The 21,414-nt window shown below is 31.1% G+C and overlaps 1 protein-coding gene across 3 annotated transcripts in view; it reads left to right on the top strand.

The window, feature by feature from the left end:
- LOC118199130 (uncharacterized) overlaps window positions 1–21,414 on the top strand; it is a 201,428-nt gene that overhangs the window by 158,946 nt on the left and 21,068 nt on the right. For all 3 annotated transcript variants that reach the window (XM_085821777.1, XM_085821778.1, XM_085821779.1), the window contains 2 exons: window positions 2,950–3,004; window positions 21,105–21,225. In XM_085821777.1, coding sequence (XP_085677903.1) covers window positions 2,950–3,004; window positions 21,105–21,225 — 176 coding nt within the window. The remainder of the gene's footprint in view (window positions 1–2,949; window positions 3,005–21,104; window positions 21,226–21,414) is intronic.

Consider the following 21,414-nt stretch of genomic DNA (forward strand, 5'->3'; position numbering starts at 1 on the left):
AACTTATATGTAATGTATATATATTTAAAATTAAAAATAAAATTATAAATAAAGTAATTAAGAGTAAATTAATAAGCCCATAACATGCACTAAAGCTGCAAAGTAATAAACATATAATGTATCATTAGAAAACTCTTTAATACTATCTCCAAGGAACAGAAATTGAATCAAAACCAATAATTATTATAATAAATAAATTTTTATATAGTATTTTAATTAGTATTTAAATTAGTATTTCTAGACTTTTATTGCAGAAAAATCATAAAAAAGTAAAAAGAAAATCCTGAACAAACATTTAAAGTATTGAAAAACTAGTTATTGTCACTGACTGCAGATTAATTGACTTGTCAAGGGAAACAAACCAATCTTTTGGTATTTTTGCAATTCAGGATTTTTCTTTTTACTTTTTTATAATTTTTACTGCAATAGAAGTCTAGAAATACTAGACTTTCTATTTTAAAATACTAATTAAAATGCTATATAAAACTTTTATATATTATAATAATTTCTGGGTTTAATTCAATTTCTGTTCCTTAGAGATGATATTAAAAAGTTTTCTAATGATAAATTATATATTTAAAACCAATTTAACAAATATTCCCTATTTGTATAAAGCAAATATAAAATTCTCTATTCATATAAAGCAAATATAAAATTAAAAATTTAATAAGAAATTTAATTGCAAAGAAATAAAAATAAAAACTAGGCGTTATCTTTTGAAAAGCGAGGTACAAAGTTGCATGACAGGAAACCGTAATTCCCTCCCGTGTTATCTTCCCCACTCAAATCGGTAAATGAGAGCTTTTCATTTAAAAAAAAAAAAAAATCTGAAATTTTTCAGATTTTAAATTACGTCCAAAGGGGCGTTTTTTTTTAACGTTTTGAGTGTTACCTTTATTTATTAAATATCATGTTCTTTGCACTTAAACCATAAAATTCAGTTCAAGAGCAATATCGCAAAATAATGTTAAATTAAGCATATCTTTAGAATTTCCGATATACACAGTCTCGCGAGCTGGAGATAAAAGTATTTTTTTTTCTATATAACGTTGCCATTTCTCGCTTTTAAAGCATTGAGTTTGTAAATCAAAAATTCGTTAAAGTTTTACAAAATATAAAATCTATAATAAAACAAATTCCAAATTTGGGATTTCAGATGCCCATATTCGCAGTAGGATTTCGTCATTCAAAATTCGATGGCTCTATGTACCATTGTTTTATCACAATGCGAGAAATAGACAATCATTTATGCAGATTTTTCATTATTTAATTTCTTCAAATATAATGCAGGACTAACATTTTGTGGCAACAGTTTGAAAAGTGAACCGACGTTTATGAGTCCGACGCAAAATGCCAAAACGAAAGCAATAGTCCTTCGGGACTGAAATCCCTTTGGACTAATAATTATTGTTGCTGTGAACTAATTTACAATATCATTTAAATTCTAAGCACATATGTAAATTAATTGCACTTATCTAAAACCATGAAAAAATATATTATTCCAAAAATTGCATTAGTGAATAATTGTTGAGCAGGCAGGAGACAGACTGTCAGGGGAAAGTTGTCCCCAAACCTAACTCTTCAATTACTCAATTCATGTTTCATCATCCATATAGGCAAAGGTAAAAGTCAAATTCAAAACCAAAAGTAAAATCAAATGTTGTAAATTAAAATAAAAGAAAGATAGAAAGAAATTTAAACAGTGGAATTTTAAGAAAAAAGTAAGTAAATGACTAGAGTAATTAATTAAATTAATTAAAAGTCAATTAAAAGTAGAAAACCAAAGTAATTTAGAAACTCTTGCCTATGGGAAACTTCCTCAACACGAATTATGCATGTAAACCTAAAATAAACTATATACAACAATTAAAATATAAAAGTAAAAATAATAGAAAGGTGAATCTTCGCATTATTGTAACTTGGTGATTTTTTGGCAACTAACCCTGCTACAGCAAACTTGCTATTTTTTTTTTTTTTTTTTTTTTTTTTTTTTTTTTTTTTTTTTTTGACGCCATTTTGCTTTCACGAAGTAAAGTGTTTTTTATTTTATTATTTTATTTTATTTTATTTTATTTACTCAAAATTTTTTCCAACAATCTGCTAGCTGAATTACGCTTATGCTAGAACTTTTATGGAACAAAAGTGCTTAATCATAACAAAGATTAGGTGTGAAATTGGGAGAAAGTGCAGAATCACCCACTGCTTCTCGCGTTTTTAAGAATTGCGCATACGCTGTATCCATGTACACATCAACCTATTTTCACATAAAAAAAAAATTCCAGAATTGCACAAATATGGCATTGCGCACACACTTGACTTTATCCATGTACACATAGGCCAATTTTCACTTAAAAAGTCAAAGAAAATTGACAAAAATCCAGTTCTTCTTACTCTTGTAAAAAGCGCCAAACAAATAAGTGGACGATTCTGCTCTTTAGCAATGAAATTGTTTCTAAGTGCTTATTAGCTAAAATCACGATCGGAATTTTCCGGAAAATGTCGCATGACATGTCTCATGATCTCTCATTTCTCTGAGACAAAATAATCTGTGATTCGAACTGTGTACTTCTCAGATTATTGCTAAAGTCCTACCTAGTAACCTTTATCGCTTTACCAAAATGTCGCCAAACTACCTGTTACCATATTCCAAAGATTAGCCAATAGAAATAATAATAACAAGGCTAGTAAATAGCAAGTTTTAATTTAACTTACCTAGATACATATTTGAATTTCTGAGCTGTACCAGCATTTGCTAAACTAGTGAATTGAGTAGTTTGTACTGCTAACTATTGAGTGAGAGCTATTGTAAAAATATGCAATGAAAATGAAGCAAATTATATTAAAGTGTATTAAAATGATTTAATAAAAGTTTACAAAATGTTTTATTTATTTGCTAACTTGGAAGATTTTGCATAGTCTAACTACTATAATTGTTGTTTAACTTTGTAGAGCTAGAAGCAAAGCTTGAAAATGCTCTTGATGAAAGGCAAGGACTTTTGAAAAGGTATGAAATTTTTTTATTTAACTTGGAAGCTTATAATTAGGTGATATGTAATTTTCACATTTCATTATTACGTTTAGTTATTAGAACATTCATATGTCACAGATTGTTGGATATTTCACATTGTGATTTCTCTGCCACTATAAGAGTATTATCACATACCCATTTATTTCAGTCAAAAAAACTATTTCAAACAGTTTTTCTGCTAGCTTCATCATTGTAAAAAAGAAATGTGATTTTTTTTCTTCACTTGCTCAAAAAGTTGTAAATTGTACTTTTTCAACCAATCAGCATCAAACTAGAGAACTTGAATGAAAATGATTTGTTTTCAGTCTTTGTATTTGTAGTAAAGAACTAGTTTCCTCATTATGTGGTAATCAAAAGTGATTCATGGAGATTGGTTTCTACGGGAAACAGTTGTTGATCTGAAATGTTTTGAATCTGTAATATGCTCATAAATTACCATGGAACTCCAATCACCACATTTCCTACAGATTGTAATAACTCTATGGGAACACAATGTTAGGAAACAGCAGAAGGATATAAGACTATAATTACCATAATTTTCATATTCAGTATCATTAGCCATTATATTAAGTTTGGTTGGTCATGGAAAAAATATCCGCTGGGGCAAAAGTATGTTGAAGCTATTATTATCTGTAACTCAGTAGGCGTTCTATCAGTTGCAACAGGTATTTGTGACAGTAATGAGTTAAGTAGAAAGTTCACTCATCCATGAAACAAAAGTTTATCATTAAGTTTGCAGTGAGGGAGAGAATCTCACACTCCCAAATTTTGACTTAGCTTAATAGAAAAAATGAAAATTTGTTTCTATCACATATTAGTGAATACAATGCCCTGCCACATTTCTGTTAAAGAGCAGATTTAGGTTACAATGTACCGTTGTGTCATCATGTGGGACCTGTAGAAAGAATGAGATTGTTGGTTAATGGAATAAAGATTTTTCTTTAAATCAGTTGTTTGCAGTGGAGAGGGATTAGGGAGTTTGAGGAGGACCTCAAACTTCCAAATTTTGACCAGGCTTGACTGAGAACTTGGAGAACAATTTCTGTGACATACAGGTGTGTGGTATGTGTTGCCACATATCTGTTAAAGGGCAAATTTAGCCTCTTATATTTCATATGTGTCATCCTAATGGCTTTAAGGTGGATGCATGAATATACATCTAACAAAAATGCCTTTGAAGAGGGAATACAGCAGCTTCCAAAAAGCTATGAAAGATCAGTTTTGATTGTATTCATTAAACATAGAAAATGCTGTGGTTCGCAAAACAAATATTTATTACTGAGATACGCAGAGATACATGCAGAGTTACATGCAAAGAAATACAAGCAAGCAGAGATAAGCGGTTACAGAGGTCATATATATAACTTTATAGCAGATCATGGTTTAACAAATCATAAACAAGACAGAATAAATAACCAATCAAAAATAACATAAAGAATGAGATTAAGTTTCAGAATAATTCGGACCTGACTGAAAGCTAATGAATATATCGGACGTAACAGAAAGATATACTTCCTTTTAACCAGTAAGAATGCGATTAGAAATATCTCAACACTCCCCCTTAATCGCACATTATGCATCTATATGTTTATATGTTTCAACCTACCTGAAAAGTTTTCATTAACAATGCTTTTGATGCATGACTGGTTATCCTCAAAAATATAAACATTTCTAACACTGGAAATTTCATTTACTACATTTTTTATCCATAAAACATCTTGAATACCTTTGCATAAAGCAATTATTTCAGCTTCTGTTGATGAAACTGCAATACACTTTTCCTTGTTACAGCACCGCATAATAGGACAGTTTAAAAACATTATAAAGTAACCAGTAATTGATTTCCTATCTTGAGTATCTCCCCCCCCCAATCTGCATCTACATACAAACATAAGTTTGCCCTTTCCAAATCACCCTTTTTGTATATCAATTTTAAATTCAATGTGTTTTTCAAGTACCTAAGAATTCTCTTTAGAGCACACCAGGCGACATCAGTAGGATGCTCCTGCAGTTGGCTTAAGCAATTTACTGCAAATAAAATATCTGGCCTTGTAATATATGCCACGTAAAGTAAAGATCCAATTAATTCTTTGTATGGGCCATGAAATGCATTTCCTTTCTGAAAATCAGCTGCTGTAGATTTTGGTTCAATGGGAGTTTGGGCTGTTTTACAATCAGACATTTTAAATTTATCAAGTAATTTTTCAATATATGGTTTCTGATCTAAATATAAACAACCAGACTCAAATTTCAGTCTAATGCCTAAAATTTCTGAGACCCTTTCAGATTTTGACATTTGAAATTCACTAGACAACAATGATATTATAATATTTGCTTCTTGAAAACGTTTCTGTATAGTCTATGCCTTCCTTTTGCATAAAGCCACGAGCAACAAGCCTGGCTTTGTAAGTTCCATCTCGTTTTTTACGTAAAACCCATTTGCAGGAAGTGGCTCTTGTATCAGGGGGTAAACTTTGTAGATCCCAGACGTCGTTATCTTCCATAGATTTCATTTCCTCGTCCATAGCTCTTTTCCATAGTTCTTGTTCTACTTGTGGTAGATTTACAATATCTTCAAATGTCAGAGTGTCTTGCTGTGCAAACATTACTTGGTAAATCTCAGGATTAGGATACCTAACTGGCTGTTTCTTTTCCTTTGAAGATTTTCTTTATTCCTCCTTCTTATTTGCAGCATTTAATTCGCTGTCTCTGAAATTGATTTGTCTTCATTTTTAATGTCATCATTGTCATTTTCACTCAAATCAGAACTATCAGAAATATATTTTTAATTTTCTACTTTCTTCTTTTCTTCATTAAATTTAACATTTCTGGAATCAACGATGCGTCTTGTTTCTGGAATCATTAAACGATATCCCATTGTGGAATAACCTACAAATATCATTCTGACAGATTTTTCATCTAGTTTCTTTCTTTGCGATGGTGGCACAAGTGTATAAGCATCACAGCCAAATACATGCATATTTGTTAAATCAGTTTTTCACCATACTTCAGAGAATAAGGAACATGATTGTCAATTGAACTATTTGGGAGTCAATTATTTATATAAGCAGCCGTAATACTGCTTCACCCCAAAGGAGTTTTGGTAACTTTGCCTCAAGTATCATTACTTTAGCTTTTTCCAGTACAATTCTATTTGCTCTTTTAGCAACACCAGTTAAAAAATATGTATAGGGAGGTGCAGGATCTATTTTTACACCTGCTCTTTTAGCAACATCATGCAATTCTCCACTGACATATTCTTTGGCATTGTCACAGCACAGTTTTGTAACAGTTGGATTCAATTAAAAAAATAACTTAAGTTCATCAGCAATGTCACTTTTTCTTTTGAGCAGTCTGATTTACATAAATTGCGAGTAGTCATCAATTATAGTCATGAAATACTTTTCCCCGTGGAGTGTTTGAGGTTCTATTGGACCACATATATCAGTGTGTATATAAGCGGTTTGGATTCTTTTATGTGAGGACCCTTCCCTATAGGCAAAGCATTTTGTTTGGCACGAACGCATACTTCACAAAAAGGATTCTTTTGAAGGAAGATTCATTAGTTTTAATTTTGATCACAGCAGTGTCCAAATCTTCTGTGCCATAAATCATCATTCTTTACTGCTAAAGCTGTAAATAGGTTTGGGGGAAAATCACTAAAATATTGTCCGCATTTGTCCAAATATCCAAAACGAAAACGCTTGTTTTTATTTTCAATGTAAACTATTTCATTTTTAAAAATTACGCTCAAACCTGCTACTTCAATATTTTTGACAGAAATTAATTGTCCGTTTAATTTTGGAACGTAAAGAACATCTTTTAACATTATTTGAACAACATTCTTAGTTTTACCGCAAATATCACCAATTCCTTCCACTTCTAAAACCTCTGACTTAACAGTTCCAGTTTTAGGCTTAATTGAGGTAAACCATTCCTTGTGAGAAGACATATGAGAAGTTGCACCAGAATCAATAATAAATTGATCATGTACAAGATTTCCAGCCATAAAAGAAAACGATATTGCAGGGGATGCATACTTATTACTATTTGAATTTGCCTGCTTTTTAGAATTATCAAAACATTCACTTTTGAAATGGCCGGTTTTCCCACAGTTATGACAGACACAGTTCTTTTTTGTACAAAATTTAACAGAATGTCCTTTTCTTTTACAATAAGTACAAAACAATTCTTTACGAGCACTAATAAAAACAGAGTTGTCCATATTTGGTTTAGAATACTTGTTTTCACTTTTATAATCAAACATAAGAGATTCACAATCAATAAGTCTGCTTGTAACAAAATCTAAACTCAAATTATTGCTTGGTTGATTTTCTAGTGATGCCTTAACATTTTCATATTCCTTTGGCAAGGACATTAAAATGTAAATAATAACATCAAAGTCACTCACTTCAGATCCAGAGACACGTAGACTACTCACCAAGTTCATTATGCTGTCTCATTTACACATCCTTGGATTTTCTTATGGTAGCTAGACGTTTACGCATTAAAATTTGACTCACTGCTCCTTCTTTTAAAGCAAATTCTTCAAATTCACGGTGGAAATCATCGGCTGCTTGTTAGTCACCACTAAGTTTCTCCCCATGAAGTACAATTTCTCGAATTCCATGTCGCTGTTTAAAACGAGTCAACCAGCTAGAAGATGCATCAAAATTTCCTTTCAGACCTAACAACTTAAAAAAGGTTTTTGCCTTCACCGCAATGATAGGACCATTTACAGGAGTACTCTCTTTTCGAACTTAAGCTAACCACTCTCTCAATGCCATGTTTAGCTCATCAAAGGTAGAACCCTTTATAGTTTTTCGCGTTTTCATTGTGGAAGCACTGTCCGACATTGATGCAAAGTTCACCAGTTTGTCTTTTTGCTTTAGAATGTCACGCGCTGTTGTTTCCGCGATTCCGTAATCCAATTCCATCTGCTGCCTTGTAGCGCCGTTTGCTACTTTGGAAATTAATTCTAGTTTTTGCGCAATCGTCAACACAACTTTCTTTCGTTTTCCTGACATTTTAAACCGGTAACGAAAGACACAAAACCAAAAGGCACAAGCACTGAACACAATAAAAGATAAGAAATTAACTCCGACCGGTTCGCAAACACTATCAGGCTTAAGCTAACAATGGCGAGTGGGAGGAAGTAGACGTGTCAGTAAGATTAAGACGAGAGAGGGCGGTGGAGCGGGCACTGCAAGGGTGAGTAAGAAATCACTTACTCATCAGAGGGGAAGGTTCCGAGAAGGCCTGGGATATTTTTGCCATAAATAAGCACGATGATTAGCAAATTTAACGTTTCGCTCAGTTTTGTGAACGTTTTTATTTTCTTTGCTTTACGCTTGAAAAAAAAACTTTGTGTGGCAGGCGCGGATAATCCGCCCGCGGATAATCGGGAGCCTACTGTATAAGTGTAGGGACCAGATGACCAAATAGAAAGTTAGATTTTGTAATTTTTATGAAAGTGATTTGTGTGAATCTAAAAGTGTGAAAACATGAATTTTAGGGCTTTTTTAAAGCATTCTAGAAGAATTCCTAACTATTTTGCTGCTGTGTCGCATAATCGATAAAACTGAAAAATTTTAGAGTTGCAATAGTATCTCATGATAACCTCTCCAGCTTAAACATACTAAAAATTAAGTAACTAGAAGAATCTAGAAGTCACCAATTTAAAGTGCAGGAAAACAGCCAAGTGCAAGATGCATTAGTTACCACAGAAGCTTGAAGAAGGTGTCTAAGAATGTGAAAAATTGTAGATGCTATAACTGCAAGGGAAAAGGACAAAAGCATCAGAATATAGAGGGGAGGAATCCTAACTTAGAATCCTCTAAACAAATTATTCTCTCTGTATTGTCAAGACAAAACGAGAATTAGGAACTCATAACTGGTACCTTGATTTAGGAACAACTGCACATGTGCAGTGACAGAAGCAAATTCAACTGAAAATGAATTTCTGTTAGCTAATAATGGATTTCTAGAAGTTAAAGAGAAAGAAAAAATTGAAATTTATGCAAGTGTCAATTTAACTTCACAGCACATTGTACTTAATGGTGTATTATACATTCCCAACATAAAAATGAACTTAATTTTGGTAAAATTAATGATGCAGTGTAAATCTACCATTTACCTTAGAAATAAACATGCATGGGTCAAAGATGCTTATGTGCTTAGTTTTATAAGCAGTGAAGCAAAATGGTCTGCAAGTTGTTGGTCAATGGGACATACCCAAAGTACAGTAAATTGAAACTTTAGCCAAGAAAGGTGTGGTCTCTAAAATCTAACCAACTTAAAAGTAATGCATTCTAAAAAGATGGTGTACGGTCTGAAAATTCCAAATTGTGGAAATTATTTTGTTAATTTTTTACAGAAGTATACACAATAAACTGGGATATTCATGAATGTGTACATACTCATATTTGTAGTTCCATGAAAGTCACATCTTAGGTGGTGTAAAACGCTTCATAAAATTCATTGATGACAGATCTAGAAAAATTATTGTGTATACGCCCTGTGGAATAAGTCCAAAGCTTCTGAAGCATTCAATAAGTGCAAATTTCAGGCTGAAAAATAAACAGAGAAGCTACTGAAAATACTCTGCAATGATAATGCAAAAGAATTAAAAAGCCACAAATTTGCTTAGAAAAGGGGGCCATTAAAAGACAACTGTCAGTTGAATATAGACCATAACAGATCAGAATTGCAAAATATGCCAGTTGTACTTGTACCTTGAATGAAATGGCTAGATAAATGTCTTCTGCTCATGTCAAAATTACCTCAAAAATTGTGGGCAGAATAGGCATAAACAGCTGCTTACATATGTAACCAATGTTCTACTGAAAAGCATATCCAAAACACCCAAAGAAATTTGGTCTAAAAAAAAATGCGTACCATATTGCATTAGGATCATGGTAAGCAAAACTTTCACGTTAGCAAGTTCTAACAGGAAAAACAAATTTCTTCCCAAAAGAATAATGCATTCTTAATGAATATTCTAAGCAGAGTTGCCATTTCTCCCGATTTAGGCGGGAGACTCCCGATTTTCGACCGCTCTCCCGCCAACCCGATTTACAATATATTTCTCCCGACTTTTTCTTATTCTTAATATTTCTCACGATTTTTATGGAACTTGGCTTCATACTTCATTATATGAACAAAAAAAAAAAAAGTGATTTTGGACGTCTGAAAGCAACTGAATTTTCTCTAGATTATATCTAAAATAAAACCTTGCGAATCAGATGAGAATTTCTGCTTTGTGAGTGACAGCATACGTATCCAGAAACGTCGTTCTCCAATGGGCATCGAGCTCCACTGCGTGTAATCTGACATATATTAGCCAATGAGCACAAAGCAAGCTCAAGGCCGTTATCCAAATAACGTTGGTCGTTATTTGGATGTTCTTTTGCTATTTCGTTCATCTTGTCCTGAGTTGTGTGAGTGCACGTGCCTTTGGGAAATAGTTTCAGAAATTATCGTCTTTTGTTATGTCTGCGAGAAAGGTGAAATACTCGTGCATGTTTCAAAAATCGTACACAGTTGACTTTCCTTCCATTATTTCTTCAAGGAAATGTAATAAATTTTGATGTGTACCATCTGCCGTTGTGATTTTTCGATTTTGCATGGTGGAAGGGCAGATGTTCTCAAACATGTGCGTACACAAAAACACAAGGACAACATGAGTTGTTTTGAAAAAAACGAAAAATTAAATTTTTCTTCGGAAACAAAAGACCAAAAAGTGATTAATGCAGAATGTCTGTTCTCTGCCTTTTTACTGGAGCACAACCTGCCACTGAATGCATCGGATCACGCTGCAGCTTTATTTAGAAAAATGTTTCCCGATAGTGAAATCGCTAAGAAATACTCAAGTGCAAGGACCAAAACAGGTGCAATTGTTAAAGAAATGGGTTTAGAAAAATAAATCTTCAGTTATTGATTGCATTAAAACAGCTCCGTTCTGCCTCTCTACGAATGGAAGCAATAATACCAATTCAAAACTGTATCCAATTGTTGTTCCTTTTTTTAATCCAGAGTCTTCAGAAATTGAGTGCAGTTTACTTTCTCTCCCCACTTTAGAAGGACATTCGACAGGCTTTAATATAGCACAGCTAATTATTAAAACTTTAAAGTCCCTCTGGATAATTGCTTAGCACTTGGTGCCGATAATGCACCAGTAATGGTAGGCTTGAAGACTGGTGTTGCAGGCATCTTAAGAAAGGCAAATTCAGATTTGCAGATTATGAGGTGCACCTGTCATTTCTTAAATTTAGCAGCTGAAAAAGGGGCAGCTTCTTTACCATTAAATGTGGATGAATACATTGTTGATATTTATTATTATCTTGAAAAGAGTTGTAAAATAAAGGAAAAATTGAAATAGTTCCAACAGCTGCATAATACCAAAATAAGAAAAATTTTGAAACATGTGTGTACACGCTGGCTGTCTTTAAAGAAATGCTTATCTAGAATCCTCGATCAATGGAACCCACTTCTTGCATTTTTTAAAGAAGAAGTAAATGCTTCGAGAGTTAAGATAAAAGGCTCTATTGAAAGTTATAAAGCACCTAAAGTAAATGGAGATGTAGTTACTACTTCTATTGTTAAAAATAGGTTTGAGAAAAATAAAGTAATTTCTGCATCATTCAGAAATTCAACTGGCAGTTCTCAAAATAATACTGCAAAATATAAGCGTAAAGCTGATACAAATTTCTCTCAAAATAAAAAAATTGCTCAGCACACGAAACATTTTCCGATTATTGTAAGTTTATCTTGTGAAGAACGAATATTTATGTTTTTTTTCTTCGAACCTTAACAAAGCTTTTTGCTTTTTTTTTTACTATTCATTTTGCCATCATTCGATGTTCTTAATGCAATTCTACAAAGCAGAATTCCATTAATTCATGTTTTGCAATCAATGATTTATGATCTGTTTAAAGACATTTAATCAAAGTTTGTAAAACCAGTCTGCGTTTTGTCTTGTAATTCTATATATGATGTGATTTATGGTGAAACGGAAAATCAGAAGAAAGATGAAGATTTGGTAATAGGAGCTGCAACTACAAAAGTAGTGGAAGAACTTTCAGAAGAAGACAAAAATAAGTTTTATCTTCATGTTAGAAGTTACTTCTGTCGAGTATGTGATTACAAATTTCCAGTCAACGATGAAGTGATTTTGCATGCTAAAGTTGCTGATGTTTCTGCTCTAGCAAATGCATCTTTTTCTGATATAAGGTACTTTTTGAACAGATTTCCTGTGTTACTTCATTTAGTCATGAAAGATGACGATATTGATGTTGATACTGATATACTGCAGTCGCAATTTTGCAGTTTACTATTAGAAAACTTGGATGAAGTTATAAATCAGCTAGGATTGACACCCAGTGGAGTTTAATTGTAAAATTGAAAGGTGCTGATGGAATTTTAAAATATAGTGAACTCTCTAGAATTATTTTGGCCATCTTGACAGTTCCCCATAGTAATGCGGAGTGTGAGAGGATTTTTAGTGTTGTTGCGAAAGCGAGTACTAAATTTAGATCTAATATTAGTGATGACACATTAGAAAAACTTTTATTAGAGAAAGCAGGCCTACGTGGCAATTGCTATGAACAAAATTATGAAGTTCCTTTCTTAACGAAAGCAAAATCTGCCACTGTCCATAACATTTGTATGAAAACTGATTAAAGTGTAATTTTTTTTTTTTTAACGATGCAAGTAATAAAAATGTTTTTTATGTCTAAGGTATTTTTGTTTTGCTTGCATTTAAGACTTAGTAACTATTTAAAGTTAATTCATTATTAAAAACTATATTTTTATCATTTAAAAAGTATTTTTAACATTGTGAAAGATCTCCTGATTTTTGAGTGTCATAGGTTGGCAAGTATGTCTAAGGAAGCAAAGGCATATCATCTATGGAAACCTGGAACTTGTGAAGTAGCACAAAGTCGTGATATTTGATTTTTGGATCTGCCGGAAACAGAAACAAGATAAACTTCAATAGCTGATGAATTCATCAAATTTATTCCTACAAAAGAAAATTTAGAAACTAACAAGAATTCCAAAGTGGCGGATGAAGAGAGAGCAGATGTTGGAAGAAAACCTAATTCAAAGTTCAGAAAGAGGATTAAGAAACCTACATTTCTAAAAACAAGAAAACTGGGCAGACCAAAAAAAAAAAAAATCTGTCAGCAAAAGCAGGCTAATTTGGTAATCTCTGAAATTTTTTTAGATGCGGAAAACAGACCATTTTTGCAAATGTGGAGAAGCTTTATCTAAACCAGCAATGGCGAATCTTTTTTTGCAATGGGCCAAAATCAAAATTTTTTATTTTGTATGTATGTGTTGTGGGTCAATAAAAATAAAATCCACTGTAATAATGTAAATATAGGTCTTTAATTTTTTATTATATTTTTAAATATAGTAAAATTTAAAATTAAAAGTGATCACATTAGTAATTAGTTTAGTAATCACAATAGTTTTAGTGCGAAATCTGCTGTTCTTTTGAAGAGGATAAATGGTTAATATCAGGGGTATAACTGGTCAATCTCAACCTGACACAAGCCGCAGTAATAAGTAGAACCAAACATTATTTATAGTTAAATTAGCAGTTGCAAATTTCTTCATACAAATAAATGAATTTAGCAAAGAATTCCATTCTTACACTATAAATATTCTGAAGTTTTCCTCCACCGATTTAAGATAATTTGTTTGGAAGCCAATGGTTTGCAGTCTTTAATCTTTCGGAAAAAAGCATATTTTATTCTTGTCGTAATAGCCAAATAGTCCTTGAATGAGTTCTCATTACTATTCTTGAATTCCTGTGTATTTTCTACATTTTGTAAATGTTTAAACAAACATGGAAAATATTTAAGAGTTTTCATATTTAGGTCTTTTGTATAAATATCCAAACTTAATTGAAATGATTTGATATTTTCATAAAAAATCAATATTTTTGCCAACTATGTTTGAAGCTTCAACTGTAGTTACAGAAATAATTTTCAATGCATCAATTCCCTTTTTTAAAAATTCTTCCTTAACTTTTTCCATGATGTCTGTTCCTTTCGTTGCTTTTGTCAAATTTAATAATTGAACTAATTCTTCTCACATAATATTAGATTTATATCTAGCAATGACAGCAAGTTGTGCTTTGCCATATCAGAACTTTCATCCAAACAAATTGAAAACACGTGTGCATTTTGTATATCACATATTACTTGAGCAGACGTGTTCTTGTCCAAATATAAAATGTAATCCTTTACTGTATTATGAGAAGTCAGTAATTCTATAATTAATTTAGTAATTAGATCTTTATCTTTAAAAATCTACAAACAAAGAATCGCTACACTCCAAAACTGCAATTTTCAAAAATTCTCATTCAGAAAGTGATTTTCCATGTTTTGCAATTTGCACTGTATGCAAATTGATAACTAGCAGAAGTGATATTATTTTTTGGTACAACAAGGCTTTTCAAAGTATTCGATTGAGTTTCATAACTTTTTAATTTTCATGAAAAGTATTTTTTTTTTCCCTCATTGTTTGTTAATAAACTCAAATTTTTATGTATTGTATCAAAATGTCTTTTGAGATCATATACGAGAGTGGTAATTTTTTCATTACAAACAATGCATATTCTTTTTTTTTTTTTTTTTCTCCATATTTATCAAACCATTCGTTGTTTTACAAGAGTTCTTTTTCTCGCTCGCCTTCAATGTTTTAGTCACCAACATATTTCTGTAAGGTAATTGAAAGACCCATATAACAATACGAATCTTGAATAAAAAATAATGAAATAAATTACATGAATAGAAGGTAAAATGAACACCTCACTGTTCTGTTCACAAAAAGCTGTCAACTACAACTAGAGTTTGGTTAAATTGTCTAATGACTTCTTTATTTAACATCAGATAATCTGCAAACTTATTTTATGAATTGATAATATATAATTATTCATTATTATGCAGGAAATTTAAACATTAATTGATTTTGAAATAAAGTTATAGATCGCAGCGCCTCTAGTGAGGAGTAAAGCATACACACTAAACAATTAACTGCAGTTAACCTTGCTTTGAAATCTACACTACTGCTATTTTGTTACTGAAATATAGTAATACTGAAATGCAAGCTGCTATGCTTTCCCACTATAAATAGGAAATGAGCTTGTGACAGATAGATGTAGGAAGGCTGCCCCTCTTTATCTATCATTTGTGCATTTGTGCCAAGCATATACGTTACCATCAAAATCGTATGTTGTACAATCATATCCAAAACTTTGTTTTGTTGATCATTAAAATGTTTATGTAAACCAATTTTTAATAAAACTATAGTAAAAAGTCTCTTCAATAAATTTAAGTTATATGGCATATTTTGCATCACTAGTTTTCAGATAATCGTTTCAATCAATGAGATTTATAAAACTATTAAAAATAAAGTTCTAAATATATAATAAATTTATTTAAAAAACTATTACAAAATAAAAATTTCAAGAAAAGAAATTTTGTTTCATATAATCCTCTTAAAAGTTAATTAATAAAACTATTACAGATACAGGAATATTATATAATGTGATAATACTGCAAAATGAGTGATTATCTCAGTTGTCAATAAATACCATTTACTCGGAACCAAAAGACATTTTTATCAAAAATATGATCGTTCAAGCTGTTTTTTTTTTATTAAAAAGAAGTGCTAATAATCTATACATTAAATGTTTATCAAAGAAAAATAGTTGTAATATGTTCGGTTTTTAATGTTGTTACACGTTTCTAGCTTTTCGTAAAGGTTTTAAACCACATGTAAAGATTTTCATTCGATTCATGTCACAAAGTTTCAAAACTGCCAATGTAATTAAAATTAAAATCAAAATCGATGTCATTAAAAGTTTATCAGACGAGTAATAATTATTAACTTCGCTAATATTAAAAACATAGACGTTGATTTAATGTAAGTATATTTGATTCATTTTGGGTTAAGGAATTCCATGGTTTCTGAACTATTAAAAGTTCAGCTTTTTCTCAATAAAGACATGAAACATTCTCTAAAATATTACAGTTTTAATTTGGGAGAAATGTTTACGGGTATAGTTTAGAAACAGTTTAAACAAGAATGAGAAATCAGAAAATAATTGATCTTACCTCCTCAAATCCAAGGTTTATATGGTTCTTATTTATAGTTAAGTCCATAAAAGTTTTTTTTCCAATCAATTTTTGGTCCTTAAAAGTTCTTAATTTCAGCCAAAATCGGCAGAATTTCCTTAATTTTAATCATCTGAAATTTCTGTCTTTTTTACGTTTGCCATTTTAGAATTAGCATTTTGGGGGAAAATTTTTGGTGATTCACTGCTATTTATTGTTATCTTTTGAATGGGTTCATGAGTTATAATTTGTTCCTATTTCTAATATAAATGGTGGGATACTCAAGTTTCATAGTGAAAGAAGTGCAACATAACCATTTTGAAATTATTTCATTTTTTCTAATGAAGATCTCTGAAACAACAAATTTGGTGGCTTATCAACATTTTGGCAAATTTAAGATCAGTTTCTGTAGAAAATTTTTAATTCTGAGATCTGGAAATTTTTCAACAATTTTTTTAAATTATTGTAACATTGATTAATTTCATTATAATAATGGTAATATATTTTAAAAATAACGTGAAAATAAAAAATTTAAAATTTTTGTTGTCATTATTATAAAGTTTCATTTTGGCCACTTATTATGCAATTTTTTTAATCTGAAAAATAAACAAAGTATAATGCTTTAAAGAACAATTTATGAAACAGTTCTTACTAAAGCAAAATAGCTAAGTAATTAATTAAGAATGTCTTTTTAAATTTTTTCATGCTAAGACATTTTCCCATGTAATTGTTTCAGAATCAGTTTTCTCTATAAAATAAATTTTGCATTTTTTCCCCTCTAATTTTCTTTCTCCAAAAAATATTTATGGCTTTTTCCTGTTATAGAATTAATAGGGGTAATTTTTCCTCAGGATTTTAGACATTGCAGCATGGAAAGTTTAGAATGATTTGAAGGCAAGATTTATAAACCCATGACTCTAGAAAAAATGTCTGCATGGTATGAACACATAATGGATGTGTTTTACAAAAAGTTTGTGATGAATTTCTTACTTTTTGGAGAATATCTGGAAGAAAATGGAAACATAATAATGAAACAAATGCAGAAACTATTGAAGAACATTGATTTGCATATTGAGACAAACTTTGGATTGTTAGAAAAGATGCTTAAAGAGAAGGAAATCACTGTAAATTAGCTAAAATATCTGAGAATGCTTAAAATTAAAAAGACTCATAAATATTTTGTTCAATGTTGTTGCTAAAAACATAAATATTTTGTAGCTTTTAATGTGTAATTACCCTAGTATCGTTAAGAATCAATGTCATAAATTACATGTATTTTAAACTGTAAAATTTTATTAGATTGTGATTTGAATGGGGCTTTTTGTAACAAATATTTTTAAAAACTAAATTTAATGATGCCCATGTAAGTCTATATTGACTAAAGATTATCTAACTAGCTAATTTAATTATTTGTAACTAGACACTATTTAAAGTTATCTCTGCACATTAAAGCGAGTTAATGCCTTTCATTAATCCTTACCATGGTCATAAGATAAAACACAAAAATGAAAAAATTCATGTAAAACTTATTCTTTGGATTTAATGAGACATCACATAATACAAAACAACTTATCTCCTTTGATGCTTTAGTGGCTTATTGAAACCTTAAAATATATTAACTGGGTTACAACCACTGGAACTCTACGTGAAGCTACGACACTAACTGCATCAGACAGACTAACTTTCAAAACTTGCCAACCATGCCTACATCAGGCCTTTCAGGATTGTTCTGATCATCAGGTCTCTCTCTAAGTGGTGATAACAGCCATTCTTTTATTATGAATCATGCTGATTTTCATTTCATTTCTCATTTTAACCTATGTTGTTTGACATTAAATCTAACTGCTATTTACTAAACCTCTAAACTGAGCAAGTGTGTGACAAAATGAGACATAAAAAAAAAAATCGACATAAAGCTAACTGTTAGTAAAACGTAAATAAAATGTCATTTTTCTTCTTTCAAATATGTCCAACTGTTATAAGCATAAAATGTTAATGTTACTTGATAAATTTCATAAAGTTTTTTTTATTCTCAAATTTATTAATATTTATATTAACTATGTTTAATAATAATGCATCCTACTTATGGATCTACTTATTTTTAAGATGGTATTACAAAAGTGAAGTTCAGGCATAGATAATATTTATAATTGAATTTATTCAGTTCCTATTTGCTCAGAAGGTCCTTAATCTTTTTCATTAATGGTCCTTAAAAGTATTTAATTTCCGTGTGCAGAAATGTGTATTAACTCTTGAAATCTTCCTGCTGGTATTGTAATCTATGCTTTTGTAGCATTTTATTCTGAGAATTTGAGATTTCCTGCATCAAACAAGTTTTCAGGCACCTGCACATTTGAAACTCGCATGTGGCCATGTAAAAAATCAATCGAGGAGACAAGATGTGCAGCTTGAGTGTTGAGTGACATGTGATAGAAAATCAGTTGGCCAACATCCACTTGGAAATACCTTTTTTATAAATTCGACATTGGATATTTATACTTTAATTTTTTAGTATTTTCAATTGTCTGCTCACTTTTTTATAATAAAAAATTAAATAAAAAAAGGCGTTATCTTTGTTATTGTGAAGCTTACTTTCTCTAGATTGTCAACAACTCTACTATTCTGCTGTTTCAAATGTAAACAAGCAATGGCCATCATGGCAAAAATTATTAGGCTTAGCGGCGCTTAAACAACTTTTAAATTGTTGATAATTCTAAAAATATTGCATACAGATTTACTAAAGGCATAAAAACCTTGACTGGAAGATAAGAACAACATAATCCAATCATTTTTAGAGCAAAAAATGCACAATTTACAAACATATAAGAATAAAGAAACTGAGATCACTGTGCCGAGTAACAGAGGAGATATATATATACAGTCAAAAGTCGTTAATCCGGACTCGTCGGGACTTCGGCGATTCCGGATTATCGATTTTTCCGGATTATAGATCATCAGTTTAAATCTGGTAAAATGGCATGCAGAAATTATAAAATTAAAAATATGAAACCGTAATTTACGAAATAAAGAACAATTATGATTTAAAGGGTATCAAAATTTACAAAAAAAAAAGCTTAATATTTATTTGTTTACTTTATTAAACATTTCTTTCAATGTAAGTTGTTTAAGTTGCTTCGTTTTTATGTTATAATACATTCTCTTTAATTCTATAAACAGACATAATTTCTTGTTCAGTTACAAAGTTCCGCTGTTCAAGTGATATAATTGCTGTGTCGAGAATACCGACTAATTTGTCAATCGAAATTTTTTCGTTTTCAATAACCTCTGTCACTTTCTTCGCAATCGGAAGCGAATTATAATGACGAGGCATTTGATTTAAATCATATCAAAGACGAGATGAAATACTACATTGAGTAAGCAATTATAAGCCAAATAAAATAAAAACATCTGCCCTTAAGATAAGGATAGTTTTGACAGATCAACTTCCAATTCAATGCTCCCCGCCGCAGCGTTAAAGATAAACAAAGTTTAGATAAGCACACGTTAAAGTTTAGATAAACTTTATCCATTTTTTGCAGCAATTCCACTTTTTGTTTAATGGACTCCGAAAGATACTTTCGCTTTGTATATCCTTTACATATTAGTAGATATGTATCGGAAATTCTATTTGACATAATCGAAAGTTCAAGCTTACTTTTATAAAATTGCTCTAACAGTCTGCAAAAAATAATAATCCGGATCCAATTCGAAGATTAAGGAACAACGCAATCTGCAACATTAACTGAAATAGATAATTAGATAATTTTAGCTTAGCTTATCCCGTCCGTTATACATTAAACGCGCATTCGCAAACGTGTTTTGCGCACACACAAATTAGCAGCGGTAAAGGTCTTACGCGCATGCGTCAACGCGACGCATGCGCAGAAAGTTTGTAGCTTTGAGGTCCGGATTATGGGTGTCCGAATTAACGACTTTTGACTGTATATATATATACATATATTTATATACTTTTTTTTGTTGTCGGTTGCAATCAAAATACGAGATGCACATCTATATGTTATAGCAGTCTTATATACAAAATTTCAACGTTCTGAGGCTACTCGTTTTTTAGTTATGCGAGATACATACATATGTAGGCGCAGATGCCACGGAAAATTCTCTTCAGAATTCATTTAAAATTAGTTTTACAATTTTTTTTTTGGGGGGGAAGAGTCCTTTATTCTGTCCTTACGTACAAATGTCTTGCAAAAACATCGTTAAATTGCATTCAATAGCGGTCAAAATGGATATTTTCGTTGAAATATGCTGCCTGAAACTTTTCACGATTACAATACTTCCTTTTAACTTCGTACAAGGAAGTAATAAGCTTATAAAAAGCAAAGTGCGAGTCATTTAAAAGACCTTTGTGTGGCACTGTCTGACCTGCAGGTCATAGGTTCGCCACCACTGATCTAGACCAGATGGAGAAAAATAGAGAGCAGCTATCAAGAGGAATGCAGTTTCTTAATGAGGAGCAATACATGAGAATTAACTGATTTGCCAGGTAATAGTAAAGCTGTTGGCTGCAAAATAACTATTCTGAATAAAGTGAAAGGTGGAATGAACCTTTCAGTTTTCACAAAGCCAGATTCGTCACCAAAGGAGGTTACCCTTTTCCAACTATTTTGTTTAAGCTTTAGGAAAGCACCAATAAAATCCCTTTATTTCACTTACATCAACTATGCTTCTTTTGTAGGCAACTGTGTTTCACCACTACACAAGTACTGTCAACACCAACAAAAATTTTCAAATAAATTAATGTAACATGGAAATTTTCTAATTTGAAATATAATGAGTAATATATTTCATGAATAATATTTTTATAATGTATGTATACATGTCAAGTAGAGGTCATAAATCATGATAGCTTTTGTGTACATCAGAATTTCATTTTGGGTATATTTAATAGAATAAAATGGAGTGTTCAATATTTTGCCATTATTTTACAGATGCTTACAAAGTGAATCTGAGTGTGAGCGTCTTCAGACATCTACTGCTGAAATGCGCAGAAAGTATGAAGATTGTGTAGCTGCACTTCAGGAATTAGGTCGAGAAAACCAAACTCTTCAGGTAATTTTAATTATTTTTTTTTCATCTAAAAAAGTTATTGTTTATGTATTTTACGATGCTAAATGCATGAGTGCTTGTATAAGATGGAAAAAAAAAAAAAGTAGATCGAACAATTATAGGTACTTTTTGATTATCCCCATCCAATTTTTGGCTCAAGTCATGTCCCTATCTTATCCTTCATCCGAAGTA

The sequence above is a fragment of the Stegodyphus dumicola genome, chromosome 8 (assembly GCF_044657685.1).
Source record: "Stegodyphus dumicola isolate Sdum_Otavi_A_Nest chromosome 8, ASM4465768v1".
Taxonomy (NCBI): domain Eukaryota; kingdom Metazoa; phylum Arthropoda; class Arachnida; order Araneae; family Eresidae; genus Stegodyphus; species Stegodyphus dumicola.